This window comes from Scomber japonicus, chromosome 11 (assembly GCF_027409825.1).
Source record: "Scomber japonicus isolate fScoJap1 chromosome 11, fScoJap1.pri, whole genome shotgun sequence".
Taxonomy (NCBI): Eukaryota; Metazoa; Chordata; class Actinopteri; order Scombriformes; family Scombridae; genus Scomber; species Scomber japonicus.
The window spans coordinates 15,732,556-15,758,342 of NC_070588.1; the positions used below are offsets into that span (position 1 = coordinate 15,732,556).

Below are 25,787 nucleotides of genomic sequence, written 5' to 3' on the forward strand. Positions count from 1 at the left end.
TCAAGTCTGTCTTAAAACAACAGTTGGGTGCCAAAATGAACATTGAAACAGGTTTATCTTGTAATCATTCCTCTTGTTCATACTTGTCATTAGAAGATGCCTTCATAATGATTTTACTATGAAAGTGATAGGCGAAATCCACAAGCATCTATATGTGCAGAAATAAACAGTTAAATGCATTTTTGCACGAAATGAGTCTATGGACACTGGATTTTGGCCCCCATCACTTATATTATTCCAGTGGCTCGCAATGTGCTTACAAACAAAACTCTTCAGGAAGATAAACAGGAAGATGCAGTCAAAACAAGGATAACAGAGCCAAACAAAGATAATTCTAGAGCACTACTAGAGACAAAGTACCTCCTCAACTCAGCCTGGAAGTATTATGTTTACCTTTATATATATATGTAAGACTTAGCCAAAAAAAAGACAATAAGATTTATTTAAAAAATCTTTGCCTTCCTTTTGACAAACATCTTTAAAAGAATAAAGGGCTATTTCGTATACGTCCATACATCCATATTGTTAATAAATGAGAGAGCAAGCTCCTCTCACTAAAGTAAGTACATATGTTTGGTATTAACATGAATGAACTCTAAATGGAGGAAAATATAACTATTGTAACTATTTCAATCGCTTAATCAAAGTAATTTAACTTAACATTTGATCACTTTTTTAAAATTATTTAGGTATTTTTCATGGATACTGACATGATGTAGGAGGAGATAATTTCTTATAAAGCAAGATTTATCCCTCATTTGAAAATGTATTCATTCATTCATGTAGATTTTGGTAGGTAGATATTTAAGTTTGGCATGGGCTTAATTGGTACTGTGACAACATTTAAACCCAAAGCATCATTTATTTACAAACTATTAAAAGAATGATTTCAAATAATTAAAAACAGCAATATATGTATGTATGTAACATGTTTAAAAAAAACCCTCCTGAGCAAAATTTTAAAAACATCTGTTGTCTTTGTAATTATTGTAAACATTTTCATAACTATAATTTAATTGCACATTTTTTTTTCAGTTACATTAATTTACATGCAACTAGTTACTCCCCAACACTGCTTGTGAATGAGTGACTTTCAATTAAAAAAAGATGTATTAAAATAAACAAGAGGAGCGTCACAATTAGACGTTTACGGAAGAGTCAACGCTACCCTCGCGACACTTTGCTACGTACGTGAGATTTTGGACTAAGGGTTGTGGCTGAGGGGTAAGTGTCCACCTAAACTGAGTGCGAATGGGTACAAAGCTTCTGCAAAAGACATCATTTCTGGCACTGTGAGGGACTAGTGCTCCTTTACCATTAAACGGACTCGAAATAAATGTTGAATTGCCCTCTGTTGACAGTGATATTTAGGTCCAAACATGGCGACGGGTTGTATGTTAACGCAGGGCTAAGGCTATTTCATGGAAACGACTGGAACAGATGATAGCTCCCTCCGCAATTTAAACCATTATTAGGTTTTGTGTGATACGCTTCTTTATTCACGAGAGGTTATCTTGACAACATAGAGAGTCAGTAGAAGTTAATACCTTGGGATATATTCACTTCAGTCGCGTATTTGGACAGAAGTAAGTAGAGAATTGAGCGTCTTTTATGAGGGGACTGAGGTGTAAACAACCAAAGCAGCCGCCCATCATCCACAAGCTTTGTCCACATTTCTTGTTGTCTTTCTTCAGAACTTTCACCTTAAGAGATATTTACATTTTTAGACAACACCTCTGTCCATTTCCTAACATGTAGTTTACCCATAGCCACAATGTTGACTGTACATCTTAAAAAGACATTATTTGTACAACTGTTAATCTCTTTTCTCTGTTTCATTTCAGGGAGACATTACTGGAATTTCTTAATATGAGTGATGATAAACCTTTCCAATGCACTGCTCCTGGGTGTGGACAGGTAAGTCAACTCTGCTCTCCAAAAATGTCACTTTGTTATGCCATTATTTCACTATGTAAAGCTGCACACACAGGCCGATGGATGGATGATCATGTTTTGGGTCCCCTGTTGCATCCAAGTCTACCCTGAAGTCCAGTGCAGCTGCATTGTATTCTACCAGCCAGTACCCCTGTACTGGTGGGGCTGGGCGATATGGAAAAAATCAAATGTTACAATATTTTTGACAAAATAACTCGATATTGATATTTTGGCAATATTGTTGAGATGACTGTAGGTGCTTTCGCAAAATATTTACACAATGAGCTTTTTGATAAATAATCAACAGCAATGTGGATCTAATGGCTAAGTGGGTAAAGGCAAATAATAGAAGAAGTACAATTGTCTGCTAACTACAGAAAATGACATCACTTTACTGTAATGCAGACTTTAAAACCAGATAAAGACAACACTTATGCCACATCATAATATTGTGATAACCAAAATTTAAGACGATATCTAGTGTCATCAATATATCAATATAATATCAATATATTGCCCAGCCTTACTACGTAGCTCCTGGCTCTCAGTGTGTCATAGTATGTAAATGATGAAGTGATGAAACAACTTTATATAGGAAAATGCACCATGTGGGCACAATATAAACTAAAACTGTGCGTTTGTTAACTACATTTTGTCCTCCAATTGGAAGATTAGCAGTTCGATTCCCGGCTCCTCCAGTCCACATGTCGATGTGTCCTAGGGCAAGACACTTAACCCTAAATTGCTCCCGTTGCTACGCCAACGGTGTATGAATGACAATGAACAGTTAACTTTCCCCTGATGAGCAGGTTGGCACCCTGCGTGGTAGCCCCTGCCATCAGTGTATGAATGTGTGTGAATGGGTGAATGAGATGTAATGTAAAGCGCTTTGAGTGGTCATAAAGACTAGAAAGGTGCTATATAAGTACAGTCCATTTACCATTTACCATAAGATTAATTGTAATAATGTCGTCACCATTTGATATTGTATTTTGGTGTTGCAGATTCCCAAACAAATATACAAATGATCACATTACTAAAAAGCAACTGAGACATTGGACCTTTTTGGGGGTCTGGAGAGTTGCAGACAAGCCCAAAACCCAGATTTGATATATATTGAAGTGCATACGTCCAAGCAGCCACCCCTCAACCATCTAAGATAAATTTGAAGGCAAGGAGTTAATTTTTGAAAGCAAAGAGTTAATTTTCATATTTTACCATTTTTACTGCTCAATATACATCCAGTATATTTTTTTGACAATTTTATAATTTATTTAAAACAGTTGTGTGCCTCAGGGTTTCCCAACATGGTGCTCTAAAAGCTTTATCTCCTCTCTACCAGTAATTGCACTTTGGTGAAGACATATTGTATTAATTCATTTTCCTTGCCCTAAATAGTGTAAAGGTGTTTGCTAACATTGTATGTTATTTAGAGGGCTGTAGATTGTGGCACTGTTAAAGTACCGGTATATTGTGTTACACCAAGACGTGTTTCTAATATTTACTCTACTCTCATTGAATAAATGGAGCTGTGTAGATGTTTAAACTTTCCCATTATCATGTCTGTGTTCTTTTTTGACCTTCCATAGAGATTTACAAATGAAGACCACTTGGCTGTCCACAAACACAAACATGAGATGACCCTGAAGTTTGGCCCAGCGAGGAATGACAGTGTCATTATCGCTGGTAAGAGCACTTGAAGTTGAGAAATTTTGATATAATTGATACTCTTCAACCAGTGTGTGTGCTAAAGGTTTTTTCGTCCATTGCAGACCAAACCCCTACACCCACCCGCTTTTTGAAGAACTGCGAGGAGGTCGGACTCTTCAATGAACTTGCGAGCCCGTTTGACCATGACTTCAAAAAAGCGACAGAAGATGACATTAAAAAGGTTGTTCCTGTTGGTAAACTCTCTCTAAACTAAACTCTTTAGCAGATCATCTCACTTCTGCTATTCTCTCTCTGACTTCTTCTAACAAGCTGATTTATTCTTATTTTTCTGCAGTTACCACTGGATTTGTCACCTCTCGCCACACCTATCATACGCAACAAAACGGAAGAACCCACACCTCTGGAGGCGCATCGAGATAGCCCGCTGCCTCATCCTGAATCAACTACAAACGACGACAAGGTAAACTCCTAGAAATAAACTGGTTTCTGGTATTTGTGCTTATCACAGAGGTCACAGGGTTGTTATCAAAATGAATAAAGTGTGTTCTTCTGCTTCTAGGATTGGTAATTTACTCTAATTACAACTTGAATATGTAAATCCATTACATGTAATATTCATTTAATAACTGGTTGGATTACTTTGGTTGTTTCAGTTTGACTTTGTCTCAACTTCCAAAGATGATACTTGTGTCTTATTCTGTGAAAAATATTATGAGTACTGCACAAAATGATTATCCAAAGAAATTTGTGAGTGATATTAAATAGATTTGAACTAATCCAATTGTCTTTATTTCTGTAACTCTTTAATTTCTCCTATTAAGGAAATAAAGAGTGAAATCTCGGTACATTTTATCATTCAAAGTAATTTACTTAAGAGTCTGGTGTTCATTAAACACTTCATGCAGCTAAGACCTTGTATGATGTTTTCAGGACTTATCTTTGCAGCCAGCCTCACTGCCAGCATCCACTATAGTCCATCCTGCATCCCTCCAAGTTCCCAATGTACTTCTAGCAACCTCAGAGGCTAATGTTGTAATACAGCAAGCTCTCCCATCGCCAACATCTAGCTCTGTTATTACCCAAGTCCCATCCACTAATAGGCCTATAGTGTAAGTAACTCAAAACATCAATTTTTGAGAATCATAGTTTTATCAAGTCATAGTTTCTTTTTTAGTATTATTCTTATTATTTGTGTGCAGTTTTGTCTTCGTGAGGCATGCGCTTGTTTTGTTTTTGATTGATTTGCTTTCTGTGGGATTTTTTTGTTTCTGGCTGTAGATCTCATGAGTCCCGTCTTCAAAAACGACATCAGCATTGCTCAAACAGTTCCTAATACGTTTCTGAGTGGTGGAAAAAACCAATGAATATTTACACATAATCATCCCTGTCATAGTGTGTTCAGTAAGTATAAAGGCTGTATTGAGCCTTTACACTGTAATATATTTAGTCCTGAGCTCCTTGTCATTTTAACAGATACAACAGTTATTATTTTAAAGTACAACATCTACATTTTCCATTGAGGCACAAAATGAAAACCTCATGGAAGCTGTAGTTGTTGAATTCTAATTAAATAATTGTATTATCGTGAAATGATCATGGGTCAGAAAAAAAAAACTTCTCATCTCTGTGCTTATCTCAGCAATAAAAGTTTCATAAATTAAAGGGGAGTTAAATTGGATTTGAGATCTGTCTAAATAATTATCTATGCAGTGAGTCATGGACTTGCATCATAATGTTATAATTCTTAATCTATGTTGTGTGGCGTCCAGGAGCAGTTAAGCTGGTTAATTGATAATTACAGTCAAAAGTATGATAAGAAAGACTTTGTAGTAGTAATAATACTGATTGAATTTGAAAACAATTAGAAGAAGTTATGTACCCACCACAACTTGAAATAGAAGTTCACTCACTGTAAGTAAAGACAACCAGTGTTTTAAATAATTGTTTTAGAAGCCTGACAGAGATGATTTGGTGTGTTTAACCAATGAAGGAATCATATGGGAAGCAAAGGTTCATATGTGGACAAAACTGATGTCACTTATGGGGTCTGTGACAATGAAACATGTTCTCCTTATAATGTTGCTTGGACCTGTTGGGGTATTATTTAAGTCTTTTTTGAGTTGCATCTGTTTGGTTCAATGCTTTTCTTCCATCAGTTGTTGCCTGAAAATGACCAAATATTGTTTATTAGTTGCCACCATTGTCATCAGTTTGTAACAGATTCTGTTTTGTGTGTTTTATCATATCAATTCAAATCAATTGATCAATATTTTACTTACTTGGTTTTCTTTCTTTCCTCCTTCAGCCCAGTGTCTGGCACCTTCCCTGTGCTCTTACAGCTGCCTAACGGTCAGACCATGCCAGTCACAATACCTGCGTCTATTACAAGCTCAAGTGTACATATTCCAACTACAATCCCTGTGAGTGTTCTGGTTGTATGTTGTTATCAGTGTATCTGTAATTTAAATACATTTACATTTTTTGAATCAGCCTTTTATTGTTGCTTCTTCTAATATGTTGGTGACTGATTGATACGATCAGAGAATTATTACATGCAGCCACATTTAACTGTCCTAACAAATGTGGGATGTCATTGATAACAAAATTAGTAACAAAGTATTTCTCACCTTAATGTCACTTCATTAGTTGTTCTGTGGCTTTTGATCATAGCACATGATCTTCTTATGAATGTTTAGATTTCCTTTTTATTTTAGTACTTTAATGATTTATATTGTCCATGTTGACATCAGAGTTTGTTCGTTAAGGGTTTGTTCTTAACCTTGAAAACTGCAGTTGACAAAATAATCTCAAGGTCCATTTAACAGTTGTTCTGGAGCTTTCAATCATGCCAAAAAGCTCCAGAACAACTATTAAATGGACCTTGACATGGAATTGTTTGTTTGAACTGCTGTTTTCAAAGATTTGAAGAAACTAAAGCAGTTGTTTTCTCAAGGTGAGTAATTTTAGATGACTTTTTTAATCTGCTGTGTAGAAAAATTACATGTGAATTTTGTGTGAAATATCGCCTCTATGCATACAGATGATGCATTTAACACTCAGTGCATCATTTCCATGGAAAGAACGCTGTTTACTTGCATTATGCAAGTTTACACACAGCTGTTTACATCGGTATGTTCCTTTCAAGTAACATTCGGGCGATAGTGATACATTAATGCCACATATTCTCTTTGCTCTACTTGGACAGAGGGAGTATTTACAACTTTGGCACTGCAGATTTGGCAGTCAGTTCAAATCTGTAGAGCTTGAGTGAAATAATAGACTTTAGAGACCAACTGTGTGTCTCTGTGGCAAAGACACAGGAGTTGGCTGAAGCACAGCAGGCACTGGTCCAGGATACTTGACTGCTATCAGGGGCATCAAGGACGCTCAGTGTTGAGCACTGTTGCCTGGGTTCAAACCCTGACTGTCCCAGGTCTCCTTTCTGTGTGCAGATTGCATGTTCTCCTTCTGTTTGTGTTGGATTCTGCCGGATGCTCCGGGTTCCTCCCACCATCGTAGTCATGTTTGTTAGAGTTAATACCCCTGTTAGTGCCTCTGACCAGAAGAACTGGGGTTTGTACCCTGTGTGCTGCACCGCGGCTGCCCACTGCTCCTAGTGTATAGGATGGGTCAACTGCAGATCAAATGCAATTTCATTTCAGTGTCTGTGTATGCTGAAAATTGGCAATAAAGAATTTTTTTTTTGTTTTTTTAAAGAAGGAAAAAAAGGAAAGAAAACATATCTGTCCTTGTACAGCTACAATCAACACTCTTGATTTCTGGCAGAGCAGACAGATGACAGTACTAAAGTGTTTTGCTTTCTAATTATAAATGCAACTCATGACAGTGACTCATATTGTAAATACATATGTGAAGGTCTTGTTAATATCTTTTGAACTCCCCGATGTGGAAGCTTGTCTTGTTCACTGTAGTCCTGATTGTCTGTGTGGAACACTGAACAGGCGATGATCATCTCCTGATAGCGACACAGCAGGGAGAAAGCCTCTATCTTCCCAGTCTGTGGGGATTGGGAAAGCCGTTGACAAGTAAAGGAGGGCAAAAGTAGATGAGAACATAAGCCACCGGTGGGCATCCCTTTCACCCCCCCCCCTTTTCCTCCCTCTCTAGCTCTCCCCACCTCCCTCTGTCTCATTGTCGGCTGTGAGAGGAGGCCTGGCTCTGGCCTTGAGACTCGTGTCTCTCCATCCTCTCTTCAGCTTCCCATATGCTCTCACGCAGGCAGGCAGAGGTTCATTAGCGTGCACACTGCATCTCCATGTGGTGCTGCTTCCACAAAATAACAGGCCATCCAGCCTAATGAGACTGAGATATGAGGAGACTCTGAGAGCCTGCCATGGGTGGGTGTGTGTTTGTGTTACAGAGAGTATTGCCTGCCTTTTTACTGGTGACGACTAATTTTCTCTGTGCTGATCTGTCTCTATGTCTCTGCCGTCAGCTTGTCAGACCCGTCACCGTAGTGCCTAATGTCCCCGGGATCCCAGGACCTCCTTCCCCACAGCCACAGCCCGCCCAATCAGAGGCAAAGCTGGTATTTATTAACTCTTCTTTTCATAAAATGTTGTCTGATTTCTTTGATCAGATGAGGGCGCTACAGAAAGACTGGCTATATAGTATTCGGTATAGTGTGTTCTTAGATTTTAATTACTAATCACCCCTTCATCAATGGACTTTATATCCATATTTTCCCATATAAAGGACTGAAAGGCTATTAGTTTTTGATTATTTAGAATAATCCTACTGCTATTAAGGCAGAATTTTGCATCTGGGTGGTCAAAACGAACCAAAATATTTTCTGTGGCGAGAACATAATCACAGCAGTCGTGTAAGAAATTCCTTCAGTGTAAAAAGAAATAGTTGAAGGGCAGGGATATGAAGTGTTGTGAGGGAGATCAGTGGCAACGTGATGAAGCACAGACCACAGAACCTGTAAGTGTTCGCAGCATGCTACGCCTGAGGAAATTAACAGATAAACTGCGGACAGGAGGTGTGTGTGTTGGGAGGGAAGGATTGATCCTGACTGGCGAGGAGGAGGAGAAGGAGGAGGGAGAGGGGGTTGGTTGTTGGGGATCATGGGGTACGGAGATGACAAACACGGAGACAGCACCGTGCTCAGCACGCCGTCACCGGGGCCAACCAGAGGGGGGCTACCAGCGAGAGCCAGCTGGGGGCATCCTGGCACACGCTCAGCGAGGCACATTAAGTCGGCCTCACCCTGCATGGAACCTTTTGTTCAGCAGAATCCTGCCTGACCTGCATCCCCCCTCTTACTCCCGGTGCCTCCCACTGCACTCAGCTCATCAGCAAACACCTAATGAGCCCGCGTCAAGAAAACAGACCCCCACTCAACCTGCCTCCTCCCCGCCCCCACCCTGGATCTCAGGGGGCACAGAGACGGCACTTTACAAGGACTGATGATGCTGCAAAGACCACAATAATGATAATTAACTTGCTGAATTTAGAAGATTATGCTGTTAATTAGTTGCAAAATAAAGATAAGTAATATAGTAGCAGATGGTTGAATAACACCCATGAGATGGAGGGTTATTACACTGATGAGGTTTCCATGGCAGAGATGAAATATGAATCTGACTGGCTTTTCCCTCTTTCTATGGGCCATTCCAAGAGAATAATATCTTGTTTCTGCCAGAAGAGCTTCTGGAAGGGTATTACACGATAAACTAATTTGGTAGATAGATTGGTCTGGCAAAGGTAGTTGTTAGAATAACGCGGTCCTCAGTTTCCTCATGTAAATGTATTCCCTGTCACTTTGTTATTGCTTCGAAAAGGCTCATTCACTTTAACCTTGTTTGCTCAGTGTTTGATGCTAGAGGAATTGGCCTGTGAATCATGGACACCAATCTGTAAAGAAGTAGTTTCTTTGAATGGATTTGTATATCATATGGAGCCATAGTGTTCATAGTGTGAACCTAAACCATTTTTGGATGGTTTAGGTTCCATCATGTGCTGTGGATGTCCCTCGGCTTTGGTATCAGATAAGATTTCAGCCTAAGTTTATGCAAAATAAATCAGAGGAGTGTGTTGACTGTTCTTTTTTTGCCCTGTTTATTTTAATTCTATTTGTAAAAAAATGTTTAACTTTCTTTGCTGTTTCAGGATTTCTTTTTTTCCAGGTAATTTATTTTTTAAACTTTAGAATCCTATTGTATTTGAGTTTTATTGTTTCAAATTGTGGGACAAAAGGAATGCCACAGTACACGTAGAGGGTGGATATGTCCTTAGCAAACATCAGTATTACTGCTTCTCTTTTCTTGTAATCTGCTGCTGTGCTAAACAGTAGTTTCATTGAAGCAAGATGTTACAGTCTGTTCACTAACTGCTAAATACTCATAGTAGGTATGGTGTTGTCAGCCATCTTTAGGCACCTCTTTCTTCCTCTTCCTTTGTATTCTTATAGGCAGTAGAGTTGTGTTTTGAAATGTGTTGGGTTTCTCATTTCATTTAAAATTCCCACAGCTGTTTAAAGATGCTAAGCACTTCTGCTACTTGATGATTTGTTTGTAAAATGAAGTCAAACACTGCTTGCTCATTTACAATCTGTAATACTTGTGTTGCACATGCTAGAGCTAGGCTGAGTAGGCATGTGTCTAATTTAAGTGTTGTTTAAATTAGTTTTGGATGACCTGGTTTCAATTTTAGATTATTTGTACTATTTTGAGTTTTTAGTAATCAATGTAAATAAACTATTTAGGTTCTTTTATTGTGATTTTAGTGTCAGTTAATGACATCAACTATTACTTCCAATATCATAATAACATTTAAAATTGACAGTACAGTGTAAAGCATGTGCTATGTGAATTTTGAATCTAATTTTTCCAACTGTTTTCCCTCATGGTGATTTTCTTCCCAGAAACTGAAAGCCACGTTAAGCCAGCAGCTTCCTCAGGTAACCAATGGAGATGGTGGTGAAGTCCAGAGCAGCGCTGTAACTCACACTGCAGCTCCTGCTTCTCCAGCCCCACCCCCGACCCCAACTCCAGCCCCAGCTGTGGCTGCGGCCCTGACTCCAGGTCCCATTCCTCACCTGCCCACAACTGAGGAACCTTCTCCCCATTCCCTCCAGCAGCCAGCCACCTCCACCACAGAGACACCTGTAAGTATTCACACATACAGTGTTAGGACAAGTATTCCACCAGCCATCCATGGAAGAGATGTTTTTTTGTTTGTAATCTGTGGCTACATGTGCATGAAGAATTTTATTTATTTTTTGCTTATCAGAACATGTTATCAAGATCAAAGCACCACATTCACTGTGCATGTAGGTGTTCTATTTACAGCAGTATTGAACATTAGTACTCTTTTCGTAGCTATACCAATGTCAAGTATCAAAAACTATCAAGTCCTAAAAAGCTTTCATTGAATGGTGAGATGATAATGATTGCTAATCATCAGATCAGATACTTCATCATCAGATAATAAAGTTTGACTCCTTTTGTTTGGATACATTTATATATCTGATTAAAATGAAAAAAGGATTCCATAGAAAAACAATGTTTTTGTTTCTAGGAAAGGTATCATAAAAACGTATGTATAATTTCAGCACTATGCTGTATAAAACTTTTCAAACAATGTCGGATAGAGTAGATACATCAGTGTGCTAGTTAGCTTTTTCAGTAATAGCTGAACAATTTAAGCAAAGCAGCATAATGTGGAGTTGTTTTTAGCACATTAAGATGACCTCACGTTAAGTGTAAACAAACACTTAAAAATGGGTCAGTAGGTGAAAGTATTTTCCTGCTCTGCATGTAAATGGAACTAAACTGAGAAAATAATGGGATTAGTGACTGTAGCTGGAGTATTGTGTGTATGTAACCACAACAACTCAGTGCTGCACAGTGATGTCAGCAGTAGATTACAGATGCAGTGGTGGTTTTAGTTCTGCTAGTTATTTTTCTGTATTATTATTATTATGCCTTACAGGCTTCCCCTGTGCCCCCTGCCCCAAACCCTCCAAGCACAGGGGGTCGGCGGCGCAGAACCACAAGTGAAGACCCTGATGAGAAGCGGCGCAAGTTCCTGGAGCGTAACAGGGCTGCAGCATCTCGCTGTAGGCAGAAGAGGAAAGTGTGGGTCCAGTCCTTGGAGAAAAAGGCTGAGGACCTCAACTCCATGAACGGACAGCTTCAGGTGCTCTTTACCTCTTTCCCTCATCCGCTGCATGTGACAACCATAACTTCATCTATCTCTGGTTTTGTGCTCATATGTGTCAGTTTGTGTATGTATGCATGACTGTGTCTGTTTATCATCGTGTGCTGTGGGTGTAAGCTTGTGTATGCAGACTTTTCCCTTCTGTGGTGATGAAGTCATTAAAGCCCATTAAGAAGAGATGCCGTGTGACAGCAGCGGTGTGTGAGCCCCTTACATCGATATGTCCCTGTCAATAAAGATGTATCCTCCAGATGTCAGCCGCACACAAGCGTGTCTTCGCTTCTGTCTCAGCAGTTTACTGAATGGCCTCAAAAATCTCCTAGGGAAAGGTGTCTTTTTGAACCTTCATTTAGCTGGAAGCAATTAGGATCTGATGCTGACAAGTTCGAAACAGTTCATGTATCTGCTGTCTCTGTTGATAAGTGTGAGCCGGGGGTGCGGCACATCGGTGTTCCAGACAATTAAATGAGATGTGGTGTTTATTTGCTCACTGTCTTATTTTTCTATGAAAGCAGAGTAAGATGTGGAGGCTGGAGGAGGGGATAGACAGCGGTGGAAGAAAATGGGTTCATGTCGTTAATATTGGGTTCAAAAACAAGTTATCACCACTTGTCACAGGTGCGCTGTCTGTGATTTTATTTAAATGTAGGTAGATGAAAGGGGAAGGATAGGTGAGTGAATGGGGTTATAAACAGTAAGAGCATCGCAGTTAACTACAAAGAAGGGAACAACATGTGGCAGAGAATAAAAGGGACGCTTTATATGAAGGCATTAATCAGCAGTGTAGTTTTTGTAAAAAGCCCCATGCTGACATGGCCCAGCTGATCAGTGAAACTGCTTCTAATGATGCACAATTATTTTAACATCATATCCTTAACTGGCTTTTTAATGAGGTGTCAGACCAAGCAGCTCACAGGGCTCCCAGCATCACCCATGGCCCATTTGCTCAATTTCGATTAATTCACAAAGTTACAAACAAGTTTAATTCTCAAAAGTCCAGTTTTGACCCTCTATAAAATCCCAGGTGTGATGCAGTTTAATGTTACTGTTGGAACTGTTACTGATGAGTAAATGTTTTTGTATCAGTAACCGCACTGACATACAGTATAGTAAAAAGGAGAATGCATTTTTTTCCCTCTGTGGGTTGGGGTTAAAAGTCAACCAAGATGTCGTTACCTATTTTTTCACATCTAATCAGTGAAACTGTGTATTGGAGAGACGGTATTAAAGGAACGCCTGTGTTTATATCTGCTTTAAATGGCAGCAGTCATGGCGGAAGTGCAGTGAAAATCGCGTTGGCTACATACATACGCTTCTTCCAGCTGTGTTTAAATCTGTCTCACAATTGCTCAGCCCTGCCAACACCAGCAAGACTAAACAGATGGAATCAAATAAATTGGCTGCTTTTAGACTAATAGATTATGCCACCCATAGTCCTTTTAAAGGAGAAGAGAAGGAGCTTAAATCTGCCATTGGGTGTTCCGCGGGCCCCTGGCCGCTCTAAATCCAGTTAAAGTCACCTTCAGCGTAATGTGGCTCTCTTTTACGACATGCAGAAATCTTCAGCTCCCCTGGGAGCTGTAACGGCACGATATTGTAAATCTCAGTAGCATCTACAAAGTTGCAGTGACAATCCGAACAGCTCACCTCTGACAAATGTGCTGGTCAGTAGCTGGTGAAGGTCTATAATTATTGTGCAGGAAAAACATAAATGAAGTAAATAAATGAAGTGCATCATTCTTTATTCTGAATTCATCCATTATGTTGATACTCTTCAGCGAGGAAATATGAGGTTTTCTGCACTAAGTGGGCTTACTTATTTACCATTAATAATTACCTTTGAAATCCCATTTTGGATAAAAGATACAGCTGTACATGTAGAGAGGGCCACATTCAAGCACTTTGGATGTATATACGTTAATGAGAATTTACTGTATACATGCAGGTTTTTGGGATGTTGTGCTGACATGTGGACATTTATAATTGTGGCTTCAAGCTAGGGCTAGACCATTAAATCAGGAAGCTGACACTTGCAGATTTAAGCTTAAATTGTAAAGATGTTTTTGAGATATTGCCTTTGCACAGTTTGTCCACCAGAGAGCGCTGACACATTTAATTTCAACTGTTAAGTGTCCCATTTAGGTAATATTTTGGTTCCACTTCTTTTAAAGAAAAAAGGGGGATGCTTAACAGAAATGTTTGCACATGTATGTTTATATGTTATTTTAAAAAAATGAATTATACTGGCCATTATATCGTTATTGTATTTTTGTAACTCTCAAATATTGAAACCAATGTCCCCTTTAAAAACCGACTATCCGTCAGGCTCTAGTTTTAAACAATAAGATTTTAGTATAATTTAAATCCTATTGTAATTAACTGAAATCTGACTTGGAGAACATCATTTTGTCAGATTTGAACCATATACACATGCTGTCTCTTTGTCCTCCTATCTGACACAACTGCATGCTTCAGAGTGACCATTTTATTGAGTGCTGCTGTATGTCTCCTCTCTCCCAAAGAATGAAGTCACCCTGCTGAGAAACGAAGTGGCTCAGCTGAAGCAGCTTCTTCTGGCTCATAAAGATTGCCCTGTAACCGCCATGCAGAAGAAATCTGGCTATCACAGTGAGTAATGCTCCATTATTCTCAGCCCGAGGCTTCCAGTGAAACGCTTCGGAAATGAGCTCCAGCTAACCACCAGAAGCACGTCTTACTTATGGCCAAACAGAAAGAGCCTTTGACATATGAGATTTCATTTTTTGTTTTTCTTTGTTTTTGAGAAACTTTGCAAAAGTTCAGATATTTATGAGCAGGTGTTGTTTGAGACAAATTCTCACTGGCAGTGTGATGTGATGTCCGAATCTTTTCAAGGGGCCACAGGTGGTATCCACGAACAAGCGAATTGTTTTCTCCTCATTTGACACCGAAATGAACATTTGTTAGATGATGCTAAATGTCAGGTGTTTGCTGCAGGAAGGATTCTCAGAAACCAAATGTTTGGGTTATTTTGTAACGCATACATACAAAAATGTAGTCTTTATGAATATTTTAATATAATAGAGGAAACCATTTGCATCCACTTTATTTAAATTTTCTCTTGTCAGCCTGTTTGGTGTCATCTCCATGCTGCTGCTTGTTGGTCACATGATCTCGTTTAGAATTATATCACCCATATTTCTTCGTTTCCAAAGACTGAGGTTCTGTCATTTTGATTTTCTGGTCATAACTCACCTTCCCTCACAGATGAGCCGGTATGTTATGAGAACGAGTGCGCTCCAAGCCACTTCTCCACTGTGTTTCTAAATGCCTCCACTGACTTGTATTGACAGTGATTGCCTCTGAAATGAGTTCATAAAAGCAGCAAGCTTGACAAGACTCTGGAGCGGTCTCGTTGTGGGGTGTCCACCAAGCTTGGCTGTTCATTATGCATCCCTTATAACTAACCAGCCCACTGACACGCGTCATGTGCATTATGGGACTGATGGTTTCCAGGCTAGAGTGGGCTGTCAGAGCCCAGTCTCATTTGGTGTCTTCTGGATTGTTTTTAGCAGGATCTGTGGATGAATTTGGTCATCTTTCTCATTTCTGTTCTGGTGTTTCTGGACCTTTTGTAAAAGATGACATTGGCAGCATTTTTACCCTGTTTGAAAAAAAAAAAATAACCTCATCCAAATACCCCAGTACATCAGTTCAGCTCATGAGGACAGGTTTGGTAGGAAAGCAAAGTTATGGGTAATGTGGGTGTGAAAAGAGAACGAAATGATCTGTTTTACTAATTAGTAAAGCACACTATTTAACTCTGACTGATCCACAGCCCTCACTCTTCTAACGGTCTCATCAAGCTTCTCAGTGTTAACATGTCCCGTAAGGCTACACTGCCCTCCAGACCTGGTAATACCCTTCATCGTCCTGCCCAGGCGTAGCCATGGCAGGTGGGAGGACATTATCCAGACTGCCCCGCAAACAAGCCAGGACATGCTTTCAGTTGGCACACTGAGCTGTCCATCTGCTTGCAGCGAACGCCGAATTCAGAAACCATGAGAGCAGAAAGAAGCTCCGGCAGCCCCGGGGAAGCAGAATTTTTGAGTATTGTGATGTACAAGCCAGCCAGCCCCTAATGTCGTTAGGAGTAATAATGCTTACTTGAAAATGGAACAAAACCACCAAGCTGATTTATTCAGAGGTTGACCTTCTACATAGTAAAGCAGCAAGGGAGTTTAGCGCTTTGACATTCACTTACACTAAATCACACGGTCAAAATCTCGTCAAGAAGACATTTGTATTACACTTCAGTTTTATCTTATTGCTATGGAATCCATATTTTACCTTCTCAAAAACCCAACCATTAATTACAAAGTGCCGTAACAAGTGACTTCATATCATTAGCAATATTAATTATCATTGTGCTCCTTATTCCTTTATGAAACAGAGCATGAGAGTAGAGTCTTTTTTTTTTCCATCAGGATCCAATTAATTCAATGCAACTGCCTAACAGCTGGTGGCATTTCGACTCCAAGTCTTCCCTACTCTCCAGTGTGAGCATCATTAAAATCAGGTGCTGTAATCATCTGTCGCTGCAGTAGTTGGCAAGGTAACAAAAAACAAATGAGAATGCAGTTAGGGATGGGAAACACTGCCACATGCCCCAGAATGTAATGTATCCTTATGATGTGGGTTTAAATTGACATTGGAGCTTTAATTAAAGGAAGGGGTGCAGAAGTGGCATTATGGGGATTAATGAAATGATTTGCACACACCACATGCAAATAGCTGTTTTACATTCGATTACGTGACGAACCATTTCCTGAGCCTTTCTGGATTACAGCAGGTAAATGCTGGTAATTAAAACAACAGCAGGAAACAGAAAACGTTACAGCTGCTTTTTTCTCTTCTTTTCCGATACAGTTTCTGACAAAGAGGAGAGCTGCGAGGAGATGTCTGTCCCCGGCAGCCCCCAGAGCGAGGCCATCCAGCACAGCTCCATCAGCACCTCCAACGGGGTCAGCTCCTCCTCCACAACCCCGGCCGTCTCCGCCCCGTCCAGCGCCGCAGCAGCAGCCACCACCACATCAAACGAGAGCACAGAGGAGAGCCTGCCACGGAGGGGCGCCACCCAGCCTTCGGGGAGTTGATCATCCCAAACTGTGCCGGGTTTCATCACTGGAGCGCCGTTGCCTCTTCAATCTCTCTCACAGACAGAGGAAAGGGATTCTCTCTCAGCTTCACTTTGGACCGTTTTTTAATTTATTCTTTATTGCTTCATTTGTTTGGTCCATTTTGTCCTCCATAGGCAATGCTTTTTAAAAATGCAATGTTTTCTCTGGAATTGATGAAGACAAAAGAACAGGCACTTTAAGTGTGACGTGAAGATGTAAAACACAAAATGTTTTTGTATTTATGTGTGACTTATTTATTAATCTTATATATTTTTTTATTTGACAGCGATCAGCCTGCAGGTTGATCCGTGAATTGTTTAGAGATCTTACCAAAGTGTGTTGTGGCGCATTTTGTGATTTGTTTTGCTTGTTTCTGTTTTCATGACTTTTAAGAAGCACTATCTTTATGATGACGTGACATAAAGAGCTGTTACTTTTTTTAATAATTTGCATTTTCAATTTTGCACATTTTTTGAGAGATGACTGATTTATCTGTTTAGAGTTCGACAGTCCACACGTTAAAGTACTGGCAGCTTTTTAGAAGTAGATTTGAATACTGTCACATTACACAAATGTAAATGGCTGAGTCTGATTTTAAATTTGACAACTTTTCTGTGATTGAGATCAGCTGTAGTTGCATCGTGCAGTTTGAATGTTTGAGCTTACCTCTGCCTGTAAAATAGTCTTTTAGAAATGTGTGTTATTTCATTAACATTCCATCTGTAGTCTGATTGTTTCTGAAGCAGTGATTGCAGTACTTTTTACATTACTCAATCATGGTGACGTTGACTTAATTCAGTGCCATTAATGTTTTTCTATGAATTACTTCCGTACATTTTTAAAGCCAATTAGCTTGATTTGATGGCGGTTTACTCAGATTAAGGGGTCTCATGAACATAATTGCTCAGTAGATGAAATATCTTGCTTTGTGTACTGTCTTTGCTTTTATACGTGACTGTTTATGGCTTTATGCAGAACACTTAGGGACATAATGCTGTTTTCATCAATTGCAATTCTAGATGACATTTTTAGAAAAGATTGTAAATAACAAAAATGATACATTGTATGTGATCTTTCTAGGTGTTATGTACTTTGGTTTTTTATAGGATAGTCTGGATCCTGTAGCTGAGCCCTGTTGATCACACGAACTCTGTTAGCAGTTACAAACTGATTCTTTCAATCATTACGATAGGCCTCTCAGTGACATGTCATGTAAAATTAAAGCATTCAGATGTGACACATGCTGCTCCGCTGTTCAGCAAGTAACCTGAAGAGGTTGTATATTAGAGGAAACACTACTACTTGTAAGAATTGTGAGCATTTCTTCATTGAAATAATCATAGGAAGCAAATCATGCCATGAAGTCAATTTTGCCTTTTCTCTTAGTCCGTACTGGCTTACTACTGTGTAGTTTTACAAGATGCTAACATTGTTTTCTTGAAATATTTTTATTTATTTACTGTTATGTGCTATCTGCATGAGATAATAATTCTCTGCGAGAATTTAACTGTTAATTCGATAATGTCTCAGTCAGATAAATATCATTAAACAAGTTGTTTCAACTTGAGTGGTGGCTCTAAGTTTATGAAAGCTTTGGTTATTTGTTTTCCTTGGCTTAATTGCTAAAAGGGGCGTGATATTGTGTTGAATGTGTACTTGTAACTTGTGAAAGTTCTGTATAAAATTTGAATTGATAAGTTGTTGTAATAAACCTTTTAATATCTCTTTAAAATCCATCTTTGCTTCCTTTTGATTCTCCAGTCTGACCTCACCAGAAAATGAACACAAATCTGTGAAGAATATTAAGTGAAAACAACAATGCAATATTTTATTATGTTGCATTTATCGAAATGAGTTCAAGTCTTCACTATGTTATACCAGCTATTTGGACAGGACAGTGCTTTAGTTTAGCTTCCATATGAAACATTTGACCTAAAACTCATGTATATATATATGAATGTAGGCACTGAGGCCATGATACGTCATCTAATGAGATTTTGCTGCTGCTGGTGAACAAAACATTTTTTGTGGTGTATTCTGCCACCTTGTGGAAGAGTTGATCACATTGCCAATGAAATATCAGTGTATCCAGTTTAACAAGTACAAGTAATGACTGTTTTTTCATTTCAAAATTAAATATAGGCCTACATGTTTTTGTGTTATGAAAGTAACCTAGAAAAGACTGTATGAATGTATGTATGTACAAATTGGCAGACACTGTGCAGGCTGCAAAGGATGAAACCCAAGACCACTGTTTGTTTATTAAATTAAATTTGGGTCTCTGCATTCATATCGTGTACTTTAACTGTAATCTTATGTATTTTTATTCCTCTGACAATCCTGTTTATGTTTCTTTTTTTATATTGCCTTGTGTTTCTTTCATATATCGCCTTGTATGACTCTCTCTGAGCTGCCATTTGTTTGCTCGTATCCACACAAAGCATAGATGAAATGGATCACCTTTGATCCTGCTGGTAAAACATCAGTCTGCAAACCTCTTAGCTGTCAGTGTTTCAACTGATACCTGAGTGCACCATGTGATGATGTGTGGTCATTCTTAACAATTGCTGTCTTTAATAGTCACTGACTGAAAGTGACTTGTTGAGTCTGCATTAGTCTCAGGTTTCAGGTCATTCATTCAAATGAACCGATTTGAATATGAAGCCTGGAAATGCTTCAAAATCTATCCACTCACAGTATTATGAGTGGAGCAACAGACTGACAGATCCTCTGTGCTGCCATTTTCATGCTCCAACTGTGTTTATCACTCAGTGGCTGTTTATCATACAGCGGTACTGTGTATTATGTTATAACTGGAAATTGTGTTTATGTGGATTACTACTGAGTTAGAGGATTATTAGAGGACATTAATAATTCTTAAGGATAAACTGCTCAAAGATTTAATTCTTAAAAAAAAACAACAACCCAAATGCTGCTCCAACATTTGATTGATAGAAGATGCACCATTACATCAGCCTGTACAGAAGTCATTTAATCTAAATATGACCCACAGCCGAAATGCACCAGCTCAAATTATCCACCAGGTGGCGTTACATGCAAACCTAAGTCTAAAATGGCGATGACTGACTCTATTCACACTAACATAATTGAAAATATAGAAGAATTAAGAGGAATCACATAGAAGAAGCAATTTAGGTTTATTGAGGAACACAAACAAGTGTTTCAAAAAGAAGAAACCACAAAGAGTTGTTTTGAGTTGACATGTTTTCTATAAGAAGTTATCAATGTCAATAATATTCTCCCTCTTAAATTAATTTTTACATTTTTTTTTACAGAGGCTGAATTTTTCCCTGCCAACACACTCGCGCTCCCCAATAGGACCTAACTAGGGCAAGCTTGATTAGCTGCTGATCACAGAGGGGAGAATTGTAAATGTTCCTATGTAGGTCACAGCATTCACGAATAACAACACTTTTGGCTTGCTGCTGCATATTTACAAAGCTGGAAACTGAATGATGCTACAGTATGGCTCTGCATATTTGAAGTTAAATCAAAGGGGAGAAAATAAGCAAAGCATCACAGTGATATTTTTCCATTCTTTTTCACCTCCACATATAGCCTTTTCATTTTGATTGTTTGATTAATAAAATTCCCCCTGGCAAACAGCTCTGCATTATTCATTATTCATTCCATAATGGTTTTAATGTTAATTTGATGAGGTTTTCTTTAATGAATGCATAGCGAGGTATCCCCATTTTCTGGCTGCTGCGGCAGGATGAGAGGCTTTCAGACAGACTGCAGTGTCCTGTGTGCTGAACATGATCCACACTGTTTAAGAAATGACAAGCATCATCAGTGAACTTGCTGTTTCCAATTACAACACCAAGCAACAGACTTCATATGTCACAAAATTATGAGTCACACACGGATGTGGAGTCCTCACATACGGCAGAGCTTAATTGGGAAAGAATAGCAACAGAAATAAAGACGGCTAATGTAATAGTTGGGAGTCTCCTTTTAGCCTCTCTGTAAATGAGCAGGATAATAATGTGTGGCTGATCTGCTGACAGGCAGGCTGCTCCAGCTGTTCCCATAATTCGACAGGTATTACGCTTTGGCCCTTAGCAGTCTGCCTCAGCAGACTGGCATTTAATTAGGCAAGGATTAATGCCAAACTGCCTCATTTACGTGAATTGTATCGTAAATACAAACTGGCTACTCCTTTTTACCTTCAGGGGGCATCAGGGTTAAATTTGAAAAATGCAGAGGTTGCTGAAAAGAAGATGCTCCAGGCCTTTAACTCCAGATTTTTCAACAATGAAGACTGTTTCCCCCTGCTGAGGGGTGCTGTTTTCGAGCACACGCTTTAACCCCTCAAATCCAGGGAGACAGAGATGAAACAGCTTGATTTACATTTAATTCAGATTATGTAAATACACAGGTTGTGTCCCAAATCAAACACAGGACACAATGCAAGCTGCCTGCAGCACCCAGCAAAGATAGCCTCTATTGTTATTCAAATTTTAGGGAAAAGGATATTTCTTTCATAAATGGTCTGGGTATTCGTTGTACTCTTGATGAGATATAACATGTTCTTTCTACAAATACTGATAAGCACTAATTATTTTCAGTTGGCAGCCTCCACATACTATCATACTTTGTCTGTTTGCTTTTGGTCTTGATTGGAGGGTGACTGGGCATGGCATCTGGCCCTGACACCAGGGATGTGCATCTATTTAATAGCATTATAGGGGTGTATCAACTCAGCTATCGCCAAGTGCACTGGTGGAGGCAAATCCCCAGTGGGCATGTGCACATGCATCGAGCAAGCTCAGCTCTGCCAATCCCTCCCCTGAGCTCTCCCCGCTGCGTCTGGAGGCTCCAGGACGTCTCCTCCATTAGTGCTTGCTGACATTAGTATTCATGAAGGTCTATTCAGACCAGTACGCCTATTACTGTATGTGCAGATCAATTCTGTTTTCCATGTGAATTTTCTTTTATTGATATTAATACTGTGGCCCATTCCTCTCTATTTACTGATGATACACTTGCTGGTGAAAGTCAGCAGTAGTCTCTAGTAGGCATTTACTGTTTGCTGGTGGTGGGAAAAATGGCCAGATTATTCTCTTAAGTAAAGGTAGCAGTACCACATCATAAATAAACTCTTCTACAAGTAAAAGTCCTTACAGCAGGAATATCGTTAAAATGTGCATTTATTGTCAAAAGTAAAAAGTCTCAGTTTGCAGAACTGTATATTAAATGATTTGATTATCATTACACATTCATCAACATAACAAAACATTAGATTTTTTTTTTTTTTTGCCAAAATGTGGACAATTCATGCAATATGACATAGTGCTGGACAGTCTTTATATTATAATCTATATTAATGGACCATACCTATTAAGTTCATAATTTTGTGTATAAAATCTGCAAAGACTAACTGCAATCGTCAAGTTAGTATACTGAAAAGTAAAAAGTTAAATATTTCTCTCTGAAATACAGCACAGTGCAAGTATTAAGTAGGAAAAAATAAAAGATGATGATGAAAATTATAAAATATGAAAGTACAGTTCTTGGGTAAATGTACAAACTTTTGTTAAATGTGCCTAAACCTGTAACAAATAGTAGTCACCTGGATATAACTCAAGTTATGAGTACATGCGGAGCCCTCTCATAGGGTTCGCTGTTGGTTTACCCCATGAGTGTCCGCCTTGGTACCTGAGAAAAGATATTTGTACCAGTAAGCTGGACTCTTACTAACCCCTCAGTCTTGTGCAGACGAGGCATCTCCAGACACTGTACCACATACTGAATCAGACACTGAACTAGCAGTCATATCCCTGAGGTATGACTCCTGAGACACCCCTAAAAAGTGCCGTACAGGATGCAATGCCCTTAGTGGAGTGCACCCTGAAGAGGAGATTCACCACCTCATAACTTATGCAGGTTGTATAACAAATCCAGTGAGTGAGCCACTGCACAGACAGAGTGGCCCCCTGAGTCCGACCGCCATGGCAGACGACTAACCAGTCAGACTTCCTGAGAACTATGAAGGCATTTCTCTCTGTCAGTGTGAGGAGGGGGAGGAAAGCCCTCAGGCAAATGACCCTTGACTTGAATGAGGAGGTGATGACCTTCCACTGGAAGGATGGATTCAGATGCAGTTCCACCAACCCCCTTGTCACTGATAGACATACTGTACAAGAGGGATGCACAAATAAGGCACACAGGTCCCACCTCCAACATCACATGTAAACATGGAAGTGGCGAGGTAGTATTAGTGGTGAGTAGTAATAGTGGTGGCTTTCAGTGGGCTTCAGAGGGGGTAGCAGCTCAACCTTGAGAGGCTTACTCACTGGGTGACATGGGGGGAACTGGAGGGAGCTTCCATGAAAACACTGACCCGCCATCATGGGCTGGGAGTTATTTCCGTTTTTTTGGCCACTTCAGGGCAGAGAAAACAAGTTGTATGAACATTTACATATCATCATATCATCTTTAAGTTGAAAGTCTTATCATTATCATCTCATCAGTCTTATATACATTATCATTTATTTGTCATTTGTCCAATATTTATTCTCTTTTAGCTCTGATTTTGTGTCTGTTAACTCCCACGGGAAATATCTGGCTTTAGCTGCTAAATGCACCACTACGTTCACAATCTAGTTGCTAACTGTGTCTGTTTTCTGTTTAGTGCAGAGCAGGTAGATTACTGGAATTTTGTGAGCTTTTTCTCTGAAAACAGCTGCCTACTGTGGCTGAAAATGGCACCATGAGAGCGTGAAAGTAAAGATGCAGCCAGGCAGCTACACAATGAGCTGAAACTTGCTAGACATGATGGGAGCTGCAGTCGGAATATATTTTCTCTTGTAGATTCATGACTGTCACACTATACATTTAATTTTATACATAATACAGAAATATTGATAATATATATATATACTTATATATATATATATATACTTATATATATATATATATATAAGTCTTTCGAACACATTCCCTGTAATTCAAGAAAATGCTTGAAACTTTGCAAATAAGGTTCCATATTAGGCTCCTTGCTGTTGCCTATATAAATGACATGCCTTTAGCTGGTCCTGAAGTTCAAACATGAATGTATGCAGATGATGCTGTTTGTTATGATCACAGTACTAGGAAACTGACTGGGTGACTCTATCTCTCTAAGAAGACTGACTCCTGTGAACCTGATGTGCTAGTAAATGAAGAAAAACTAAAAATTGTAGATAACTTCAAAAGATTTACTTTTTAAACACATGTTTAAAATATTGTCAATATGGTGAAGTTTTCATTGTCTAACTGTGTACATGCATGTAATGACTCAGTCACACTTCAGCTTTTGCCTTACAGGTTTGCCCTAAACTGGATTTGCAGGGTACATTAAAGCTCACTTTATTATTATTATTATTTAAGTATTTCACAAGAAGAAATAAAAGATTAGAGACAGTCTGAAAAATAACAATAACTTTTTGTTGCAGAATTTGTTGTCTCATATTTCCAAACCTGAAAATCATGTTGTGACACATTTGATTCATCTTGTGATCCTTTGTGGGTATGAAAACCCTGAGGGAACCACTGCACCAAGGCACCAAATGTGTATTGATCGGTTCTTTACTCTTGTTTGAGTAATGTTTGTGATAAACTTAAGTGCCAAGCTGTTTTAGGGAAGTACTTGCAACTACAGTATAAGATTGTTAAAGATTTATATCTTCAATACCAACAAGGGGCTTTGGGCTGAGGGACACAGCTAGGATCAGGAATTCATAAAGTACTGAGAGACAGACTGATGTATTACTGATTTCTGGGCCTTTCATGAGATATATTGACAATAACAACAATGTAGAATATCACAAGCCTTATCCTACAGTGCTCTTGCTTTTATTCTTTTGCTCAAGATGAGAGACCAAAGCTGATGTCTTTTTACTTTGCTTGATCATGACAGTTGAGTATTTGGAGGTAAAACTGTCTTGATGTTTGTCTCTGTTTCATAATGCATGAACATTGATTCACAGACGACAACAGCAGTGAAATTGTCTTCTGATCGCAGTGTGGAGATGATTTCTTTTGAAATGATTTCAGTACGTGCTGTCAAAGTGCCTCTTAAGGCGTCTCTGAACTGGAGTGTTGATTGACCTTTCACTTCAACATGCTTACATGCGGGAATCTTCTTCAGTAACTGCTGATCAGTGCAAAGCCTTATTGATTGTCAGACACTTCAGCTGGGATCTGAGGATTGATTTTATCTGGAGTGATGTCAACAGGGATTCTTATTAATTGCAATAATTATCATATTTATGTGCATTCATTAATACGTTTTTCATTAATAGTATGCCATAATGGTATTTAAGAAAGGTCTTTTTTTCACATTGTGCATACAAAATGAAGCGGTGCTCTTTCAGAAGCCATAAAACATCATCAACATGCTCTTGACATTGACTTGCAGCACAGTGTCGACCCCCTCATCTGTCCCCCTCCCCCCCTTGAGTCCCTCATCCCACCCCTCCCCCCTCAGCTTCCCGTGCACTGACCAGTGTTGCTGATTGCTCCGGTATCATTGTAGGCACAGTTGTGCTGATTTATTGGCTCTGTAGCCATCTTGATCCCCCTCATTAGCTTCTTCATTACCCCGTCGATCATTTCATGGTGGCCCATATTGTACAATGAGTTTTATTGAGCCAGCCCTGAGAACACTCTTGTGGTAATCATGATAGATTCCTTATTTTTCTCACATGTAATCTTCAGTTTTTATTGACTTTGTTGTTAAAAAATAAGTAAAAATAGTTCAAGCACCAGAACATGTTTTATCCTTCTTATATTATAGGGTATCTATGGCTATCGCATGTGGTGGATTTT

General features: G+C 39.1%; 1 protein-coding gene across 2 annotated transcripts; it reads left to right on the plus strand.

Annotated features, from left to right (window-relative positions):
- Positions 1-1,187: 1,187 nt before the first annotated feature.
- On the plus strand, positions 1,188-8,155 carry atf2 (activating transcription factor 2). 2 transcript variants are annotated; one of them, XR_008321956.1, is made up of 7 exons: positions 1,188-1,224; positions 1,845-1,917; positions 3,525-3,621; positions 3,708-3,826; positions 3,941-4,066; positions 5,912-6,026; positions 8,063-8,155. XR_008321956.1 is itself a non-coding variant. In XM_053328996.1 (6 exons), the coding sequence occupies exons 2-6, from the start codon at positions 1,870-1,872 to the stop codon at positions 4,717-4,719; spliced, it is 573 nt and encodes a 190-aa protein (XP_053184971.1). In that variant the 5' UTR covers positions 1,188-1,224; positions 1,845-1,869. The 2 variants fall into 2 exon arrangements, 1 of the variants encoding a protein (XP_053184971.1); XM_053328996.1 differs by lacking the exons at positions 5,912-6,026; positions 8,063-8,155 and adding an exon at positions 4,537-4,719.
- The last annotated feature ends 17,632 nt before the right edge of the window (positions 8,156-25,787 follow it).